The 22,080-nt window shown below is 45.0% G+C and overlaps 1 protein-coding gene and 1 long non-coding RNA gene across 3 annotated transcripts in view; one reads left to right on the top strand and one right to left on the bottom strand.

Moving 5' to 3' along the window:
• Nucleotides 1–67: 67 nt before the first annotated feature.
• KNSTRN (kinetochore localized astrin (SPAG5) binding protein) lies at nucleotides 68–11,722 on the bottom strand. 2 transcript variants are annotated; one of them, NM_001251887.2, is made up of 9 exons: nucleotides 11,399–11,722; nucleotides 11,121–11,215; nucleotides 7,950–8,082; nucleotides 7,234–7,281; nucleotides 4,815–4,920; nucleotides 4,497–4,590; nucleotides 2,869–2,930; nucleotides 2,400–2,474; nucleotides 68–949 (listed from the first exon to the last, which is right to left on the bottom strand). In NM_001251887.2, the coding sequence occupies exons 1-9, from the start codon at nucleotides 11,605–11,607 to the stop codon at nucleotides 821–823; spliced, it is 951 nt and encodes a 316-aa protein (NP_001238816.1). In that variant the 5' UTR covers nucleotides 11,608–11,722; the 3' UTR covers nucleotides 68–820. The 2 variants fall into 2 exon arrangements, with proteins under 2 accessions (NP_001238816.1, XP_016782586.1); XM_016927097.3 differs by lacking the exon at nucleotides 2,869–2,930 and having other exon boundaries at nucleotides 164–949.
• The window catches only part of LOC134808515 (uncharacterized), a 26,558-nt gene continuing 12,442 nt past the window's right edge, over nucleotides 7,965–22,080 (top strand). Inside the window, exon 1 of the long non-coding RNA XR_010151601.1 lies at nucleotides 7,965–8,046. This is a non-coding gene — a long non-coding RNA (uncharacterized LOC134808515). The remainder of the gene's footprint in view (nucleotides 8,047–22,080) is intronic.

Below are 22,080 nucleotides of genomic sequence, written 5' to 3'. Positions count from 1 at the left end.
AGCCAATGCTCTCGGGAGACAGAGGGACTAGCCACAGGACTCTTAAAGAGTAGCAGAAAAATATTCTAGATTAAGTCAGAATATCTTGGACTTGTTAACTAAATTAGTTCAATAATGATCAACTGACATATCTAGGTTAAAAGGCTATTTTCATTCCTCAATGTTACGGTCAGAATATTTACAGTATTTATTTTAAAAGTAGACTTAAAAAAGAAAAGTAATTTAGATTAAAAGATCCAAGGTGTATTGTTTCATGTAGGTGTTACTGCTACCTATACTTTCACCCCATTTATTAAGCCCAAAACACTTCAAGCAACTTCAGGTTCATAAATTAATAAGGAGGTACAGAAGCCCAACCAGGATGGGACAGAAGGTGTTTCAGGTTAGAAGGGGACAGCATGGCTCCTCAATGATGTCTTCTATGGAACACTTGTGCTCCACTGTAATGAAGATTTTCTTCCTGAAAATCTGAATGTGACATTTTAGATCCTCTGGTTGTTGGTTTAGTCTCCTGATTGTAATGGTGTGCTGGAGTCAGGTGGTTGACTAGAAGGTCAATCCAAGCTCCTAGGCTCCCCTCTCTTGTAGGCCTCAGTTATCCACCTGTGAGGCTCAGGAGGGCTGACCAACCTGAAGGTTGGGAAAACTTGCTTAAATGAGGAATTGCCATTTCAGCATAAACTGTCCTTAAGTCTACTGTAGAAATTGTTTTCATTCTGGAGATGGTGAGTCCCAGAAGATCATGGCCAAGATGATGTCCTAAGTAGCTTCCTCTGAGATTTTATGCCCAAGAGGGAGCCATCTGGCCACTTGCTTCTTCTTACATTTCTAATAGCTGCTCCATTTCCTTAAGGGCTGTTGTTAAATCATTTACTTGATTGTTACATAAGGTTTGCTGTTCTAGGAATCGGACTCTTTCCTCTTTCATCTCCAGCTTTACCTTTAAGGCCTGCATGGAAAGACATTCCAAAAGAAAACAACACATACACAAAACTCTTGACTAACAGGATACACAATTCCCACATCAGAACATTATGCTCCTATTCCACTAAGGAAGACCACTGGAGTATCAACAGACTGTATCTTCTATTTTAGATTTTATTTCTATGCGCTGGTTTTAGGAATTGTCCCTCTAGTAGTAGAGAGGGACTAGACTCCTGTATCTAAACTGGAACAATGAAATCCTCTACGTTTGGTGCAATATCCCATGATTCATCCAAGCAATCTGAAACAGTCCAGACCAAAGAATCTGTGCTTACTACAGGTCTTCTCCTTGAGTTATCAAGTTTCCATAGAATGGATTACATATAGTTCTCAATTCCCAACTCTGAGCAACCTACTGTGTTACACATTGCCTCATGCCTTGGCGATGTGAACATTTGCAAGAAGCCTCAGTAACAGAAAAAAAAAAAAAATTAGTGGAAAAAACTGCTAAAATCCAAATGAAGACTTGGAATATAGTTAATAGTAAAGTACTGATGTTGGTCTCTTTTTTAAAAAATTTTTTTCCTGCCGGGTGCAGTGGCTCACACCTGCAATCTCAGCACTTTGGGAAGCCGAGGCGGGCAGATCACCTGAGGTCAGGAGTTCGAAACCAGCCTGGCCAACACAGTGAAACCCTGTCTCTACTAAAAATATAAAAATTAGCCGGTCATGGTCGCAAACACCTGTAATCCCAGCTACTTGGGAGACTGAGGCAAGAAAATCGCTTGAACCCGGGAGGCGGAGGTTGCAGTGAGCCGAGATCACGCCATTGCACTCCAGCCTGGGGGACAACAGTGAGACTTTATCTCCTTGCCCTCCTGGGCCCAAGTGGTCTTCTTGCCTCAGCCTCCTGAGCAGCTGGGACTACAGGTATGCACCACCACACCTGGCTATTTTCTAAATTTTATTTTGTAGAGATGGGGTCTTGTTATGTTTCCCAGGCTGGTCTCAAACTCCTGGCTTCAAGTAATCCTTCCACCTCAGCCTCCCAAAGTGCTGGGATTATAGGCGTGAGCCACCATGCCTGGCTGATTTCTTAGTTTTGACAAATGTACCAGGATAATGTAAGATGTTACTATTCGGGGTGGAGGAGGAAGTGCATCAAGAAGAATAGCTAATGGATGCTGGGCTCAATACCTAGGTGATGGGATGATCTGTGCAGCAAACCACCATGGCACATGTTTACCTGTGTAACAAGCCTACACACCCTGTACATGTACCCCTGAACTTAAAAGTTGGAAAAAAAAAAAACCACGTTACTAACAGGGTAAATTTTCTGTATTATCTTTGTAACTTTCCTATAAATCTAAAATTATTTAGAAAGTTTATTAAAAATAAATAGAAAAACAGGAAAGACCCCACTATAAATCTACCTATCATGGTAGGAAATGGTCAGGGTGATGTCTGCCTCTCACCTGTAACTCCTCCATCTGCTTTTTGGCTGTTTCGTTAAAAAGCTTCAGCTCCCCTTGCAAAGTTTCTAACAGCAACTAAGAGGAAAGCACAATGTAGTAAACAAATCTTCATATAAAACCAGACTTGCATTAGATGATGGCTAACATCCTTTCCACACAGTTCTCAACAAAGGAGTCAGGAGAGAAATTTGATAAAGTATAGAACAGAAGAACGAGAAAGCTCTCTCTACAGGTTTACCTATTATGTGTTTTAAATTTTCAATTCAGACTCACTTATATTTGTAAGCACAAAGCTGCCTTTCAAGTAAAATATGCTATTTTGAGTACACGTCCCATTTCTCTTTTCTACCATCACAGATAATCAAAGGCTGTTTCTTGGAGTTTATGGAATATATAGCAGAGAACTTCTTAGATTTACAGAGCCCCACAGTCACTCAGCCCTTGTGCCCTTTCACACCCATGCCCTCACCATAGAGTCCATGTGATCAGTAGTGGATTCTTGTCGTGATGCCAGGGTCTCACTGCCTAAAGCTGATGGATACAACAAAGTCAATCTCACTTAGGGAACTACACACCCTAAACAAAAGAAAATAAAAACCCTCCGTGGACAAGTACAGAAATATTCATGAGGGGAATTTCTCTTAAGTGTCTCATCCTGGATTTTCTCCTAAGTTTTCACCTTGGCAGGGTCACCCATATCTGCCCTGCAAAACTGTATTTCATCTCCTTTCAATCTAGGTTTTGATATGGCCAAAAATTCGGTATACTTTCTCCTTAGGTCAGTGGACAATTTGTCCAAAGGAAATGTATAGGTTGGATTTTTTTTGGTTTTGTTCACAATTCACAAAGCTATTTTTAAGAGCCTTTCAGGCCTTAAAAAATTATTACTTTCGGTAATATCACATGCATGTAATAAATTAAAATCATACAAAATATTTATGGTGTCGGATGTGGTGGTGCACACCTGTAGTCCCAGCTATTTGGGAGGATTGCTTGAGCCCAGGAGTTGGAGGCCAGCCTGGGCAACATAGCGAGATCCCATCTCAAAAAAATAAACAATTTTAAATTTAAAAACATATATATTTATGGTGACTATAAAGAATATCCTAGGCCGGGCATGGTAACTCATGTCTGTAATCCCAGCACTCTGGGAGGCCGAGACAGGCAGATCACTTGAGGTCAGGAGTTTGAGACCAGCCTGGCCAACATGGCAAAACCCCGTCTCTACTAAAAATGCAAAAATTAGCTGGGTGTGGTGGTACATGCCTGTAATCCCAGCTACTCAGGAGGCTGAGGCAGGAGAATCACTTGAACCCAGGAGGAGGAGGTTTCAGTGAGCCGAAATCACACCTCTGCACTTCAGCCTGGGCAATGGAATGAGACTTCATCTCAAAAAAAAAAAAAAAAGAATATCCTCAACTGTAACCTAAAGATTAACCAGTAACATTCAAAGTCAGTATTCCTTAATACAAAAAGGCCTGGGCCCCTTTCCTGGGCATTCTCTGGCTCTTTGACTCAGTCTGAGGCCCTCTTACAGTCTTTGGGCAATTCCTTCTTCTCCTCTCTTTGCTACAGATACTGCTTTCTGGGGGACAGGGTCAGAATAGTAGTCATATTTTAGTCACTGTAATTCTGATGATTAACCAGGTTTAAGAATGCTTGAAATAGTATTTTCTTTCTCTTCCTGTTTGGGATTACTAGTATGCTTGAAAGGAAGAGCATGTTCAAACAAAATGTTCCTTTCAAGCACACTAGTAACTTTCCCAAATAGGAAGAGACAGAAAATGTTCTCCCTTGAAAGGAACAAAGTGTTTCTCATCTATTTGCAAGGTCATACCTGTTGGCACTAAATGAATGGCATAAAGTGTTCAGGTAAGAAAGAGATAACCCTCTCTCTATAATCATCTGAAATCCTGTTGGCCAGGCAAAAATCAACATCACATGAAAACAAACAGAAGCTTTCCAAAATCTTTAGGGCTTTATGAAAGTAACCCCTGCACATACTGGGCCAGCTGATGCCATGCTGCCAAGATCAACCCCGGAAGGGGCACATGCACCAATTCCTTCAAAGGAGGCTAGCTGTGTGCTGTCTCTTACCTGGATCGAGGCCCTTGCTCTCCAAAATTGCCAAACAGTTGTCCCGAAACTTCTCCAGCAGCTCTACCTTCTGGGTCAGGTCCTTCAGCTCTCCCTATTGGAGCACAGCACAGACAGATCAGGAATTGTCCAACTCCCTAGGGGTGGTTGCCCTTTCTTGCCCTTGCTCTTGGACAGCCATAGCAAAAGCCTGGCTTTTTTTTTCTGCCCTTGGGCATCTGTGCATTAACAAGCTTGCTCATCCAAGGGGCCACCCATCAGGATTCCATGTGGATCGCCCAGTGGCAGCTGGTAACAGAGCTCTTGTGGGTCTCTTACCTGAGTTTCAGTCAACTTCTGGTGCAACTGCTTGTTGACGGCTTCTAACAGCTGGTTCTTGTCCTTGAGCTCTTCCTCTGATTTTTGCTTACTCAGTGGTTTGTAGCTGTAATAATAGTTGTACTTACATGAAAAGATAAAAGGGTTAACAGTATGGCCCACACCAGGCGCGGTAGCTCATGCCTGTAATCCCAGCACTTTGGGAGGCTGAGGCAGGCAGATCACCTGAGGTCGGGAAATCAAGACCAGCCTGACCAAGATAGAGAAACCCTGTCTCTACTAAAAATACAAAAGATTAGTCAGGCGTGGTGGCGCATGCCTGTAATCCCAGGTATTTGGGAGGCTGAGGCAGGATAATCGCTTGAACCCAGGAGGCGGAGGTTGTGGTGAGCTGAGATTGCGCCATTGCACTCCAGCCTGGGTGGCAACAAGAGCAAAACTCCGTCTAAAAAAAAAAGAAAGAAAAATATGGCCTACAGAGTTACACAAACACGTCCCATTTTATCCTGGCTATTACATAGTGGTATATGACCTTCAGTGAGTTGCATAACCTCCCTGAGGCCTTGTTTCCTCATTTTTGAAATCAGGACAATACCCACATCTCATAGTATTATTATTATGAGTAATAAGAGAGAAAACACGTGTGCATTTCTTAGCCCAGTAGCTGGGCTATTATCTAATAGAATAATCTAATGTTAGTTTATCATCTAATAAACTCTAATATCACCAATTGTTGGGAGCAGGCCCCCCAAATCTCGCCATAAACTGGCCCCAAAACTGGCCATAAACAAAATCTCTGCAGCACTGTAACATGTTCATAAAGGCCCTAACGCCCATGCTGGAAGGTTGTGGGTTTACGGGAATGAGGGCTAGGAACACCTGGCCTGCCAAGGGCGGAAAACCACTTAAAGGCATTTTTTTTTTTTTTTGAGACGGAGTCTCGCTCCGTCGCCCAGGCTGGAGTGCAGTGGCGTGATCTCGGCTCACTGCAAGCTCCACCTCCTGGGTTCACACCATTCTCCTGCCCCAGCCTCCCGAGTAGCTGGGACTACAGGCGCCCGCCACCACGCCTGGCTAATTTTTTGTATTTTTAGTAGAGATGGTGAAACACCGTAGTTAACCAGGATGGTCTCCTGACCTTGTGATCCGCCCGCCTCGGCCTCCCAAAATGCTGGGATTACAGGTGTGAGCCACCGCGCCCGGCCCTTAAAGGCATTCTTAAACCACAAACAATAGCATGAGCAATCTGTGTCTTAAGGGCGTGTTCCTGCTGCAGTTGACTAGCCCAACCTATTCCTTTAATTCAGCCCATCCATTTCCCATAAGGGATACTTTTAGTTAATTTACTATCTATAGAAACAATGCTAATGACTGGTTTGCTGTTAATAAATACGTGGGCAAATCTCTGTTCAGGGCTCTCAGCTCTGAAGGCTGTGAGACCCCTGATTTCCCACTTCACACCTCTATATTTCTGTGTGTGTGTCTTTAATTCCTCTAGCGCCGCTGGGTTAGGGTCTCCCCCGACCAAGCTGGTCTCGGCAACCAATATTAGAGTTTTTTCTTAAAGTTCTCAGTCTTTTTTGCTAGTATTTTGTCTTCAAAACTTTTTTATTTTTGTAAGTCAGAGTCTTGCTCTGTCACCCAGGCTGGAATGCAATGACGTGATCTTGGCTCACTGCAATCTCTGCCTCCCGGGATGAAGTGATCCTCCTGCCTCAGCCTCCTGAGTAGCTGGGATTACAGACATGCGCCACCATGCCTGGCTAATTTTTGTATTTTTAGTAGAGATGGGGTCCCATCATGTTTCCCAGGCTAGACTCGAACTCCTGACCTCAGGTGATCCACCCACCTTGGCCTCCCAAAGTGTTGCGATTACAGGTGTGAGCTGGTGTGCCCTGCTGTCTTCAAAACTTTTAAGATATGCCCAAATAATAGATCTGGAACTAAAACCTATTTGTACAGACTTTTCAGCTTATTATTTCTATTTCTGATAGTGCAAAACTTCCAAACTAGCCTCAAAGATGAGACATGAATCCTTCTCCAGGTTTTCACCACCACCACCACCAGAATCCTCATCTCGAGATCACTAACTACATACACCCAGCCCTTCCTCTCCTGAAGGCTTTACCCTCCTGTTGATGGGCCATAGCTAAGTGTGATTTCCAATCAGCAGTGGTCCTGGCGTGGAGTCCAAAAAGCTCTTGCTTGAGACACAAGATAGTAGTACCAGTGATTCTTGCACTGACAATGGTTCTTACACCTAGCTGTGCCTCACCCCTGAAAATTCCACTCAGGTTCCTGAGGTGGAACCCAGACCCTAACACAGTAAACAAGTCCCACGAATGATTCTGATGCAGAACCAAGGATTGAGATCCACTACCCTAGAATAGTGGCCAAGTTGATTTACCCTGATGCTCACCCTTTTCTGACATTCCTTCTGGTGGCAGTGTCAGTAGCTTTCATTTGCCTAGGAGGGCAGAAACAAAGAAATGAATCAGAGACTCACAGTACTGTTAAGTGTGCTGTGAACAGGCAGAACAAAGAGCTTGAGTTTCTGAGGAAAGAACCAGACATAAAAGGCAAATGGCACAAGCTTAAGAGCTCTGAGAGACTATGCGTTACTGCTTCGGCACAGATTATTGAAAAGGCTTTTTAGTAGCAAAGGGGCATGCCTCCGACCACCCTAACAACCTGACAGAGCTGCTCCTCTCAAGATGGCGTGGCTATCTCATGTCAACCTCACTCACCTGGAACTGAATGCTGGCTGGGGACACACACACACACACACTAGGGCTGGACTGTGTGGTCAGAGCAGCAACCTAGGATAACAACTAGTCCCCACCCTGCATGACTACCCCTCAGGGTTGCTGTATGACTACAGTGCTGCCACTTGTATGCTCAGAGCAAGCGATGAAAGAGGAAAGAACACCTCTTATAACTCTGGCTGTGTCTCTTCAGAAAGATCAACACAGAGGGTTCTGGCACAGAGCTCAGCAATGCTGCACTGCTCTGGGCCACTGATTGAAGGCCAGTTGTTCAGGAGACTTGTGTTGTCCAAAACTCTGTTTTCTAATTCTTTGTATTGAGCAATTTCTAGGAAGATGTTCTAACTGGATACTAATGATCCGTTCTCACCCATTCTCTCGTCTCAGTTTGGTGATTTTTGTAACATCATTCTCTGGACCTCCTGAATGAAGCTGTTTGGAAACATCGACTTCTTTGGACCTAACAGGTAAGAGACTCTTAGAAGTGGCCCGAGTTTGTGTGTCTGCAAAGGAAAATGAGAGGTAAAACTTCTGGCATCATGACCTGACAGTTGCAACCCTGTAACAAACAGAGCCCCATTCGAAGTTGTCATAAATCTTTATTTTACTTTATTTTAAAAAGTATTATTTATTTTTTGAGACAGAGTCTTGCTCTGTGGCCCAGGCTGGAGTACAGTGGTGTGATCTTGGCTCACTGCAACCTCCACCTCTTGGGTTCAAACGATTCTCCTGCCTCAGCCTCCCGAGTAGCTGGACTATAGGCACCTAAAATATGTTTTAAAATTTAAAAAATAGAGACAGGGTCTCACTATGTTGCCCAGCCTGGTCTCGAACTCCTGGGCTCAAGCAATCCTCCTGCCTTGGCCACTCTGGCGTGAGCCACGATGCCTGGCCAAATCTTTATTTTCATTCTGGCAAATTTCAACATGTGAAGATTAATTCAAAAGAATAAAACTTCCAGGCTAATTGGCAATAAAAACCAAAATTATTTAAATGTGACAGTACAGCATGTTTGAGGGTAGCCAAAAGTTTCATTGAACTGAAAGGTGTAGGCTGTAAAAGTGAACATGGAGATGGACATCAGCAGAGAGCAGGGTGGAAGTTAGCAGGTAAAACATGGCTGAATCCTTGTACCATCTCATTAAGCTCCTCCAAGCACTCTGCACACTCTCCTAAGGCATGACTGAGCTGCTCTGAGTTTTTTTAAACTGTTACTTCGTTGTTTTTACTAGAATGTCTTCCTAACCATTCTAAGGCATCTTTGTGTCCCCATCACCTAGGAAAGTATCTGGCATATGAACAGGGGTTCAATAACTGCTTGTTGAATAAATGAAACACTTCACAGTTCCATGGGTTGTTTCACAGACCATCTCTAAACCACCTGTCTGGTCCCTTCCTCTTCCGTGCTGCCTGCCTCTACCACTAGCCCTTTTGTTTACCCTTTGTTAAGTTTAGAGTTTCCCTATTAGGCATTCTAATCTGATCTTCTTGCCAGATAACCAGAGAAATGGCCCTGCCATAACACTCTTCTTCCCCAAAGGAGAGCATTTTCCTCTATCCTTGTGCCAGCCCCGCAACCACACAATCTATCATTTGTGTTCTACAGCAAATTCAAGTAACTTATCTGGAGTTAAGCACCCCCACCCTCACATGCAGGCTTTTCTGGACTTACTCTCACTTTGTTCACTGTAAAATGGCCCCTTTAAGTTTGACCTAACTTAAGAGCCATTACAATCAAATCAAATTGAAGAAATGCAGTACAAATGAAGTATTAAAAGGGTTCTTTCTGAGGTGTCTGTCTGAAGAAAAAGGTAATCTTGGAGGAATATCATCTTCTCCTCTCTCAAGTATTAGTAAGTTTTAAACAATAACAAATCTACTCCATGTAAAATGGAGTTAACAGTCAATTGATCAAAATTAACACTCTTCATTGACTAGAATTGGTTCCAATAATTCGTATTTGCTAAAATCTAGGATTGCACTGTAGGAAAAATTCAGTAGGATTTAACAAAGCTGTCTCTTAAAAATGGGAGACACTGGGAGAGGAACTGGATGGCTGGTGTCAAGGAAGGGAAGGAAACTTGTTTATCATTGTATATGGTTTTCCACCTTTTTTTTTTTTCACATGTGCATATATCACTTATCCAGCCCATGCTCAAAATCAAAACAAAAATCCTGGGAGGCAGCCTAAAAATTTGAAACTGTTCCAGTTACATATGATCATAAAGCTGGGACAGAGATAGAAATCAAAGAGATGAACACTTCCAACTTGGCTGAGAGAGCTAGTCACTGCCCACTGACTGAGGGGCACTGCATCTAAGGGAAAGACACAGCAGCTGAGAGACCTGGCTCCAGTTCTTCCAGCAACTCCTAGTCCCTGCTGGTGCCAGGATTACCATTCAGGTGTTCTGCGGCAACACAAGACAACAAACAACCCATTAAGCCTTTGGAGAAAAGCCTATTTACTTCAGAGCTCAATCTTTTTTTTTTGAGACGTAGTCTCGCTCTGTCGCCCAGGCTGGAGTGCAGTGGCGCAATATCGGCTCACTGCAAGCTCCGCCTCCCGGGTTCACGCCATTCTCCTGCCTCAGCTTCCCAAGTAGCTGGGACTACAGGCGCCCGCCACCATGCCCGGCTAATTTTTTGTATTTTTTAGTAGAGACGGTGCTTCACCGTGTTAGCCAGGATGGTCTCCATCTCCTGACCTCGTGATCTGCCCACCTCGCCCTCCCAAAGTGCTGGGATTACAGGCGTGAGCCACCGTGCCTGGCCACTTCAGAGCTCCATCTTGCCAAGGTTTATGTACCAGCTGAGTGGAATCATCTGGGAAGGGATCATAAATAGCTACTCCATAATCTCCCACAACAGTTTTCTGATGTCTGAAGCTTACTCTGTACTATAATCTCTAGATTAGGCAGTTCCCCGACTGCAGACCCCATGAGATGACTTTCAACCACAAGCAAAGCAACACAAAGCAGATGGCAAAGCAATTAAAAACTATTTTTAATCATGTCTCTCTCTTCGCCCAAGTTTCTCAAATACTGTGCCTAGGTCTAACCCCTCTCTCCCACTTCACTCAACAAACGTGTATTGAGAATGTGGTAATGAGAAACACGGTGCAGATATAAAGGTGAACAAAGAACCCTAAGTATCCCACTTCTCAAATGACTCTCCTCTTTCCTCCCTGAAAACAAACCCAATCCCTCAAGATAGCCCAAGTCTGGAAATAAGACGATAACCGATTAGAAGGAGATTCCTAGCTTAATGGGAATAACATTGTACAATAACCAACAACTTGAATCTAACTGATGAATACAGTACACATGCGGGCAGAAAAGTGCAGAGCACGTCTAAAATCCTACCACATGGCCCTTCCCTTAACTCCCATCATAAACCTACATAGCCTGGTTATAGGGGGCTCGCAGGTTTTCAGGGCCGACGGGACGCCCTTCCCCGTGCCCGCGCCACCCATTCGATCTCCACACTCCCGAGACCATCCCCGGCCAGGCCGCAGTGCCCCGGGCGTGGCTTGGACCCTCACCTGCCGGCTGGCCGCCGCTCAGCGCAGAGGGGGGCTGCAGGCTATACACTGTCTTAACCACACTGGTCATCGTAACGAGGCGGCACGGCTGAACCCTGGAAGGTACAGGATGAATGTTACCCAGCGCTGGGCCACTGGGCCCGAGAGAGTGGAGGGCCCGGGGATAGCGCGACCCGACAGGCCCCGGCTCGGGGTTGGAAAAGAGAAAATCCTCCTTTCCCAGCTCATTCCGTCCTTCCTCCCATCCAGCCCAGTCCCTCGCCCCGGGAGAGCCGAACCCAGGAGCCCGCCGGTCCTGCCCGCAGTCCTTGTCGCTCTCGTTTAAAAGATGCCCTGCAGCAACTGTCGTGCCACCGGCTAAGTCGGCCGCCTGGGTTTCAAATAGAAACTTCCGGTAGCTAGGCGGAAGTGGGAGGGAATCGCACTCTGTAGACAGCCATGTTGTACGGAAAACTCTGTCCAGGGGCGGGGCTTCGGGAGCCGCCATACTGTACGGAAGGTTCGCTCAGAGGCCAGAGCCAGACCTAGCGAAAGGTGTTGGAGCCCCCAGGTCTGGGCAGAGGAGGAGGGTGATGCAATTTGTAGGCTTGAATGGAGCTAATGAGCTACCAGCGTCATATTCCGGGATGGAGACGCAAACGTGGCCACATTTAGGGTCCATGTCACACTCCTCTTTATTTAGTTTGGGATTGTTAGGGATATTGCCAGGAGCACAGGTTATTTGGATGAAAACTACACGTTACAGGTGGAGAGTGGCAGGTGAGGCTTGAAGAAAAGGACCTATGGGCTGAGATACCTGAGGCACCTACCTGAGGTCCTAATTTAACAGCACTTATCCAGATTTTCAGTAGTGATTCAAAGCTACTCCCAATAAACAGGGTAGCTTCCATTACTAAATGCATTAGCTCATTCATTTCATCTGGCATTTATTGAGTACCTGCTGATTACCCAACAGTGTTCTCAGTGGGTGGGAGGGAGTGAGGGAGGGCAAATATCAAGATTGACCTTGGCTCTGCCCTCCTGGAATTTACAACTTAGAAAACAGACAGTGAACAAACAATCACATAAATAAATATATATCTACAGATTGTGGTGAAATTGTGAAGAAGGCTGGGCACAGTGGCTCACAGCTGTAATTATAGCACTTTGGGAGGTGGAGGCGGGTGAATTGCTTGAGTCCAGGAGTTTGAGACCAGCCTGGGCGACATGGTGCAACCCCGTCTCTACAAAAAATACAAAAATTAGCCAGGTGTCGTGGCATGCTCCTGTAGTCCCAGCTACCCTGGAGGCTGAGGTGGGGGAATTATGTGACCCTGAGGGGGGCAGAGGTTGCAGTGAGCGGAGATCGCGCCACTGCACTTCACCCTGGGTGACAGCGTGATCTCAAAAACCAAACCAAAACACACACACTATGAAGAAAAAGTACAAAATCGTATAAGATAGAAAAGCAGGGAAACTTAGATTATATTGGGGGCTCAGGGAAGACCTCTCTGAGATGATGTTTGATTAAGGAAGGAGAGGGAGTTAATTTCACTGGGGAAAGGGGAAAATGCAAAGTCCCAAGGCAGAAATGGGTTCTTCTATAGGCACTGAAAGATAGGAAGAGAGTGGTACAGATAAAGCTGGAGAAATAAGCAGTCCAAAGACAGATTTTACAGGCCAAGGTATAGAAATTAGATTGTATCTAAAAGTAATGGAAAGCCACTGAAGTATTATAGCAGGAGAGTGTCATCCAATTTATATTTTATTTTATTTTATTATTATTTTTTGAGACAGGGTCTCACTCTGTTGCCCAGGCTGGAGTGCAATCATAGTTCACTGCAACCTTGAACTCCTGGGCTCAGGAGATCCTCCCACCTTGGCCTCCTGAGTAGCTAAGACTAAAGGTGCCTGCCACCAGACCCAGCTAATTTTTGTAGAGATGGGGTCCTGCTATGTTGCCCAGGCTGGTCTTAAACCCCTGGCCTCAAATGATCCTCCCACTTCAGCCTCCCAAAGTGCTGGAATTACAGGCATGAGCCACTGTACCTGGCTCAATTTATATATACTTTATATATATATTCTTTTCTTTCTTTTTTTTTTTGGAGATGGAGTCTCACTCTGTTGCCCAGGCTGGAGTGCAGTGGCACGATCTCAGCTCATTGCAACCTCCGCCTCCTGAGTTAAAGCGATTCTCCTACCTCAGTCTCCCGAGTAGCTGGGTCTACAGTGCCACCACCACGCTTGGCTAATTTTTTATATTTTTAGTAGAGACGGGGTTTCACCATGTTGGCCAGACTGGTCTCAAACTCCTGACCTCAGGTGATCTGCTCGCTTCGGCCTCCCAAAGTACTGGGATTACAGGCGTGAGCCACCACGCCCAGTCCTTTTTCTTTTCGAATAATTGGGCTTGAATAATTGTGTGGATAGAGTCACTATTTTCTGCTGGGGGAGATTGAGAGTTGGGTTTTGAACGTGGAAAACCTCGACATATCTTTGAGGCATTCCGGTGGAGTGGTCAAGTAGGCAATTGGAAATACAGGCCCTGAGCCCAGAAGAGAGCCTGGATTGGAGATACACCCTTGGGAGTTGTTGACATATGAATGTACTTAAAATCTTGATATTTAGGAGTTCGAGACCAGCCTGGCCAACATGATGAAACCCCGTCTCTGCTAAAAATACAAAAAAATGGCTAGGCACAGTGGCTCACACCTGTAATCCCAGCACTTTGGGAGGCTGAGGTGGGATCACTTAAGGCCAGAAATTCGAAACCAGCCTGGCCAACATGGTGAAACTCCATCTCTACTAAAAATACAAAAAACTAGCCAGGCATGGTGGTGCATGCCTGTAATCCCAGCTACTTGGGAGGCTAAGGCAGGAGAATGACTTGAACCTCAGAGGTGGAGGTTGCAGTGAGCCGAGATGGTGCCACTGTACTCCAGCCTGGGTGACAGAGCGAGACTCTGTCTCGAACAAAATAAAATAAAAACTAAAATAAAACCTTGATATTTGATGAGCTCAAGAGAAGAAGTGTGCAGAGAGCCTTTGGGCCAAGGACAGGGACACCTGCATTTAAAAGTTGCAGTGGTAATAAGGTGCTTGCCAAGAAACCTGATAAAGAAGTGCCAGAGAGGTGAGAAGAAAACAAAAAAGGGTGGTGTTCCAAAATCCAAGGAGGAAGTGGCAAGCTGCTGAAGGAGGGAGTGGTGAACTATTGAAAATAGTTGAAAGGGCAAGCAGAATGAGAACGAAAAGCATCCAATGAATTTAGCAACAGAGAAGTCATGATGAGTCTAGCAAGAGGAATGCTGGTGGAGCGTTTGGAGTGGCAGTCACATGGGCATGGGTTGAAGAGTACGTGGGAGATGAGGAAGCAGAGATGGCAGAACTCCAGGCGTCTGTTGCAAAAAGAGCAGAGCAACTGGGCAGTAACTGGAGATAGGTTATGGGGGTCAAAGGAAGCTTTCCTTAAAGCTGTGGATATGTGTGCTGACAGGAACGAGCCAGCAGAACAGAGGGAAAGGATACTCAGGAGCAAGGAAGAAGGAAGATGGGATCCAGAGTAGCATCTTTAAATTCCTTTATTCATGCGCCCCCACAAAATAAAAAAATTAAAAAACCCTCTTGCCTGTTTTCACTTGATACCTAAAATTTAAGTTTACTTTTATTTTTATTTTTTTAGAGGCAGGATCTTGCTATGTCACCCAGGCTAGAGTGCAGTGGCTATTCACAGGTGTGATCATAGATAGCGTACTGTAGCCTTGAACTTCTGGACTCAAGCCATCCTCTCACTTCAGCCTCCTAAGTAGCCAAGACTGTAGGCATGCACCATCTCACCTGGCTTAAATTTTTTTCATAACTTTAAATCATTGTAAAGGACATACTTTCTGCCTGTTGTATATTGTGTATACTTTTTTTCTTTTTTTTTGAGATAAGGTCTTGCTTGGTTGCCCAGGCTGGAGTGCAGTTGTGCGATCATAGCTCACTGCAGCCTTCAACTCTTGGGCTCAAGCGATCTTCCTGCCTCAGTGTCCCAAGTAGTTGGGGCTATAGGCACGTGCCACCATGCCTGGCTAATTTTAAAATTTTTTTGTGGAGATGAAGTCTTGCTATGTTGCCCAGGCTGGTCGGGAGCTCCTGGCCTCAACTGATTCTCCCACCTTGGCCTCCTAAAGTGCTGAGATTACAGGCATGAGCCACCCACCTGGTCACATTGTGTATACTTTGTATTCATTTCTTTTCTTTTTTCTTTTTTTTTTGAGACGGAGTCTCATTCTTTTGCCCAGGCTGGAGTGCAGTGGTGCCATCTCGGCTCATTGCAACCTGTCTCCCATACTCAAGCGATTCTCCTGCCTCAGCCTCCCGAGTAGCTGGGATTACAGGCATGCACCACCACACCAGGCTAATTTTTGTATTTTTAGCAGAGACAGGGTTTCACCATGTTGGCCAGGGTGGTCTTGAACTCCTGACCTCGGGTGATCTGCCCGCCTCAGCCTCCCAAAGTGTTGGGATTACAGGCATGAGCCACTGTGCCTAGCCCTTTGTATTCATTTCTAAAATTCTTTCTCTTGGTGTTTTTTGGATAATTTCTATTGTTATGTCTTCAAGTGCACTACTGTTTTTTCTGCAACGTCTAAACTGTTGTTAATTCCATTCAGTGATTTTTCATCTCAGACTTTTTTTTTAATTTTAAAAACACTTTTAAATTCTTTATTTTGGAATCGTTATAATTGACAGGAAGTTACAATGATAGTACAGGGAGGTCCTTTGGACTCTTTACCCAGTTTCCCCCAATGGTTTTGTTTCAGTACAATTTTAACAGCTTTATTGAGATATAATTAACATTCCATAGACCACATATTTTAAGTGTACAATTTGATAAGTTTAGAAATTACATATACCTGTGAAACCATCACCACAATTAAGATAATAAACACAGCCGTCATCCCCAAATCATTCCTCCTTCCCCTTGGTACTTCTTCCCATCCTCCTCTTTCTGCCTACCCCACCCACCCCATCATCTCAGACATTTTAGTTTTCGTCTCTAAAATTCAAAGTGGGTATTTAAAAATATCTTCCTAGTCTCTACTTAGTACATATGGAATACAGTTATAATAATTCTTTTAGTGTCCTTGTCTAATTCTCACATAGGTGTCAGCTGTAGTGGTTTCAACTGATTTTTCTCCTTATGATGGGTTATAGTTTGCATGACTGGTAATTTTTTATTGGAAAACCAGCCATTGTGAATTTTACATTTTTGGGTGCTCGTTAATTTTGGATTTCTGTTAATGTTCTTGGGTTTTGTTCTGGGATACACTTCAGTTACTTAGAAACAGCTTGATTCCTGAATTCAGGTCTTGCTTTTGAGATTTGTTAGGTAGGTTCCAGCAATGTTTAAACTAGGGCTAATGAATCCCCACTACGAGGCAAGGCCCTTCTGAGAGCTCTGACCAATGCTCCATAAATTTGAGGTTTTCCAATCTGGCCGATGGGGACAGGCGCTGTCCAGGCTGTGTGTGACTTCTGGCTACTGTTGCGGCCCATTGTTTTGGGTGGTCCTTTCCTTTGTCTCAAGTGGTTTCCTTACACTTATATGATGAATCATGCTCTGTGGAACACTCAAGGGGGGCCCTTTGCAGATCCCCAGAATTCTCTATATATCCACCTTTCTCCTCTCCAGTACCCTGTCCTGAGCACTCTAGCCAGCTTGGCTGCTCCACACTCCCAGCTATCCCCTCACCTCAGAGTCACTTGCTTTGCCTGGGTTCTCCCTCCGTGAAATACATCCTCTCAAGTGGTAAGCTGGGCAACCGAGGGGTTCTCCTTGTTTGTTTCTTGCCTCTGAGGGATCACTGTCTTTTGTTACCTCATGTCCAGTGTCTTGAAACTCATTATTTCATGTATTTTCTGTTTGGTTGGTTGTTTCAGGCAGGAGGGTAAACTTGGCCCCTGCTCCTCCATCTTGGCTGGAAAGGGAAGTTGTATCTGTACTTTCAGTCAAATTTTTTTTTTTTTTTTGAGACTCTGTTGTCCAGGATGGAGTGCAGTGGCGCAATCTCGGCTCACTGCAAGCTCCGCCTCCCGGGTTCACGCCATTCACCTGCCTCAGCCTCCTGAGTAGCTGGGACTACAGGTGCCCGCCACCACGCCCAGCTAATTTTTTGTATTTTTAGTAGAGACGAGGTTTCACCATGTTAGCCAGGATGGTCTCGATCTCCTGACCTCGTGATCTGCCCGCCTAGGCCTCCCAAAGTGTTGGGATTACAGGCGTGAGCCACCACGCCCAGCCTTCAGTCTGTTTTTGTTCAAACTGTGGAGTTGCAGATTAAAGTTACTCCGTTTTAGGGAAAATGTCCACTATACATCCTACTTGCAAAGACTATCCTCTCTGTCAAACCTGTGAGCCAATTCTGACCTTCTAACAGAAAAAGTCTGATTTTATTTTTCCATTCAAATCAATGTGGTTAATATGTATCCTGTGTCAACCATCTCACTTTCAGTTTGAATTCTTCTTTATTTCTTTTTTTAGAGTTAAGGTCTCGCTCTGTTGCCAGGCTGGAGTGCCATAATGTGATTATGGCTCACTGTAACCTCGAACTCCAGAGTTCAAGTGATCCTCTTGCTTCAGCCTCTGGAGTAGCTGGGTCTACAGGCGCATATCACCATGCCCAGCTAATTTTTATTTTTATTTTATTATTTATTTATTTATTTATTTTTTTGAGATGTAGTCTCGCTCTGTCACCCAGGCTGGAGTAAAATGGCACGATCTTGGCTCACTGCAACCTCTGCCTCCGGGGTTCAAGCGATTGTCCTTCCTCAGCCTCCTGAGTAGCTGGGACTACAGGCGTGCTCCACCACGCCCGGCTAATTTTTGTATTTTTAGTAGAGACAGGGTTTTGCCATGTTGGCCAGGCTGGTCTTGAACTCCTGACCTCAGATGATCTACCTGCCTCGGCCTCCCAGAGTGCTGGGATTACAGGCGTGAGCCACCGCACCCGGCCCATGCCCAGCTAATTTTTAAAATTATTTTTTGTAGATATGCGATCTTGCTATGTTGCCCAAGCTGGTCTCAAACTCCTGGCCTCAAGCCATCCTCCCACTTCAGCCTTTCTAAACACTGGGATTACAGGCATGAGCCACTGTGTCTCACCTGAAGTTGAATTATTTTAAAAAATTTTTATTATTTTTTCTTTTTTAATATATATTTATATATTTTACAATATAACATGTCAATTAATTTGAATTCTTAAATGAAGAAGGCACAGAACTGAGCCACAGGGCTGCCCCTGTGAACCTTCTCAAAGAAGCTCTCCAGGCTTTGCTCTTTCAAGGACTTCTTCAAGCAGAGCATTCTCAAGTAGCCCTTTTATTTGTTTTTTACAGCGCAGAGCAAGGTGCCAGAGTAGGATTCAGAATGAGGGAGGGGAGGCAACTGGGAAAGTGGAAGTTGGGAAGGACAGCTGTCAGGCCTGTGGCTTCTTCTTAGGCCCACCAATATGAGGAGGGGAACATATGGAGAAGGCGGCTCTGGAAACGGATTACTTTAAAACTATCTGTGTCCACCTACCTTCTAGAAAGTCTTCATGTCCTTGTAGGGGAGTGCAAACCCTCATGTGAAGGCCTCTGACACCAAGTGTGAGAAGCCATTGATGGAGCCATTACTGCTTCCTTCGTTGTAGCAGAAGGGATGGGGAGAGGAGCAGGCAGGAGCGGGGGTAGGTAAGTTGCGGCTTTGGTGCCTTGAAGGTGAGGAAATTTCTATTTGAAGGCTTCAGTTTTCTTCATGAAGAATTTTTTTTTTTTTTTGGTCCAATGAGGGGTGGGGGAAGGCGAGATATTTGAGGAAGGTGGAGAAAATATAAAAGAGTCAATACAAATAATCAAAACTAGTAGCTAGAATGAATACTAGCTAGGCAGAGCTGAGGGTCCAGTTAAGATAGGTGGTCATGAATTCAAATCTACATCAATCTGCTCAGCTGTGTGATTTTCTTTAGCAATATTAAAGCTCTTGTTTGTTTGACAGTTGTGGATTTGGTAAAATGCTGATCTTTCCCCTATATTGAGAAAAATGTGAGTAATCACAAAAAGGCCCGATAATAATTATGAGAAATTTATCAAGGCCCTTCCAGGGTTCCTCTGCATAGGGTGGCTTTGGATGGCCAGACATTTACATAGCACATAGTGGCTTTCTTTTGTTTCTCATATTCCTGGTGAATTGAACTATGATTTCTTCTCTTAAGCATAAATACCTGCAGACCTTAGTTACAGTCATCCCTGTGAACAAGGGTGTGGGTAGAAAGGGTGAGGAATGTCTGTCTTTCCTATCACCAGGTAAATGGGATCTTGATGCTTGGCATGGGGTCCCAAGAGCTTGCCATTACCCATGTGTATTATCAAAAAATGAGATACGGCCACCATCAAAGAAAAGATCAGGGCCGGGTGTAGTGGCTCACACCTGTAATCCCAGCACTTTGGGAGGCCGAGGTGGGTGGATCACAAGGTCAGGAGATCGAAACCATCCTGGCTAACACAATGAAACCCCGTCTTTACTAAAAATACAAAAAATTTGCCAGGCGTGGTGGCAGGTGCCTGTAGTCCCAACTACTCGGGAGGCTGGGGCAGGAGAATGGCGTGAACCTGGGAGGCAGAGCTTGCAGTGAGCCAAGATCGTGCCACTACACTCCAGCCTGGGCGACAGAGCAAGACTCCGTCTCAAAAAAAAGAAAAGATCAGAAACTCTCTGGACGATAGGCAAAGATTGTAAACCAATGTATCCTCTTTCTTAAAATCTGATTTAAAGCCTTCTTCCCTGTCCTGACATGCATTGGGAGAAGGACAGAATGAGTTGGAGGGGGCTAGGGAAATTTTGGCTTATAACTCTCTTGAGAAATGTCTTTTTAAAAATTGTCTCGGCCAGGCGCGGTGGCTCATGCCTGTAATCCCAGCACTCTGGGAGGCCGAGGCAGGCGGATCATGAGGTCAGGAGATCGAGACCATCCTGGCTAACACTAAAAATACTCTACTGTCTCTACTAAAAATACAAAAAGTTAGTGCAGTGAGCCGAAATTGTGCCACTGCACTCCAGCCTGGGCGACAGAGCAAGACTCTGTCTCAAAAAAAAAAATTGTCTCAAGCTGGAATATTGCCCGCATATCATGGTATGGGATATGCTATATATCAGTAAAATCTAAGATTCAGCCAATAAAATCAATCTGTCTAACACTGTCACTCTAAAAGTCCCCAAATCACCACAGCCATGGAAGGATGGTTTTCCCATGGTAACAGACTATATCAAGTTTACATATATATATATATATATATATTTTTTAAGATGGAGTCTCGCTCTGTTGCCCAGGCTGGAGTGCAGTGGCACAATCTCGGCTCACTGCAAGCTCTGCCTCCCGAGTTCACGTCATTCTCCTGCCTCAGCCTCCCGAGTAGCTGGGACTACAGGCGCCCGCCACCACACCCAGCTAATTTTTGTATTTTTAGTAGAGACGGGGTTTCACCGTGTTAGCCAGGATGGTTTCGATCTCCTGACCTCGTGATCTGCCTGCCTCGGCCTCCCAAAGTGCTGGGATTACAGGCGTGAGCCACCGTGCCCGACTTATTTATTTATTTATTTTTTGAGACGGTGTCTTGCTCTGTTGTCCAGGCTGGAGTGCAGTGGCACGATCTCGGCTCACTTCAACCTCTGCATCCCGGGTTCAAATGATTTTCCTGCCTCAGCCTCCTGGGTAGCTAGGACTACAGGCATCCCCCACCACACCCAACTAATTTTTGTATTTTTAGTAGAGGCGGGGTTTCACCATGTTGGCCAGGCTGGTCTCAAACTCCTAACGTCTAGTGATCCACCTGCCTCAGCCTCCCAAAGTGCTGGGATTACAGGCATGAGCCATCATGTCCGGCCTCAAGTTATATTTTAATAGCATACAGGATACATACTCGTACTCAGAATGTGAGTTCAAGGATCAGTGGCACAAATAGGGGAAATGACCTCAAGTTCCAAATGTTAATGTAGTTCTATTAGGGTGTCTGAGTGGGGAGAAATCATTTCTTGAATTTTGCAGGGCAAGCATGAGTGCTTTGACTCATTTTTGTATGCCTCACAGCGTGCTTGTAAGCCATGTCTCCAGGGCCATACACTCATTGTAAGTGCCCCTAATAATAATAAAGCAAAGGATCTGCTGCAACTCAAAGGAAATAGGAAGTGCTTTAAGTTCCACATTCCAAAGTCAGGGCTAGAGAGGCAGGCTGGATTTCCTGCTGATGTGGATTGCCTGCTGTTGGTTTGGGCCATTCTAGGTATAAGGTAATGTTTTAGATTACTGCTGGGTTCTTCTGGGCCTGGCAACATAAAGAACAAATCTAATCAATGCATCAGCTGCTATGGCTCATTCACCTTCCTGAAGTGTTGTGTGGCCACAGCCTGCAAGAATATGACCTGGAAATCCCCAAGTAGGGCCCTCGGGTGTGCCCAAATCCCTCTTGCCCACCCATCCACCCCTCTGCATTCTAACATTTCAGTGGTTGTGTTCAGGCAAAGTGTCTTCTGCTCATGCTTGGGAGGAAGAGTTCCCTTGACCTCCCTGTGGCTCATTGTCCCTGAGGATACCAGGGCTCTCTCAGCCTGGCTGCATGATGACAGAGGGACACCATTATCAGAGAAACCAGGGCTGATGAGCAGCTCTAGGTCAGAGAGGCCGAATGCTACCTGGACATGAAGAGAGAGGTCCCAGCAGACCCCCTGGGGACAGGTTCAAATTAGGTTCCAGCTTCCCCTTCCTGGTGTCAGGAGTTACTCATCTTGATTTATTTATCTTGCAAAGGAGCCAAGGTATCCTGCCGTACCTGCCTATTGCCTTCTGTCTCTTCCACAACTCCCATGTCTCTTTTCGGTTTCTGCTCCACTTCTCATGGGCTACTTGGAGTAGGAAGTAGGTCTCAATAATAAAAAACTAAATAAAACAAAAACATCATC

The sequence above is a fragment of the Pan troglodytes genome, chromosome 16, assembly GCF_028858775.2.
Source record: "Pan troglodytes isolate AG18354 chromosome 16, NHGRI_mPanTro3-v2.0_pri, whole genome shotgun sequence".
Classification (NCBI taxonomy): Eukaryota; Metazoa; Chordata; class Mammalia; order Primates; family Hominidae; genus Pan; species Pan troglodytes.
This window is presented reverse-complemented; position numbering and strand designations above follow the sequence as displayed.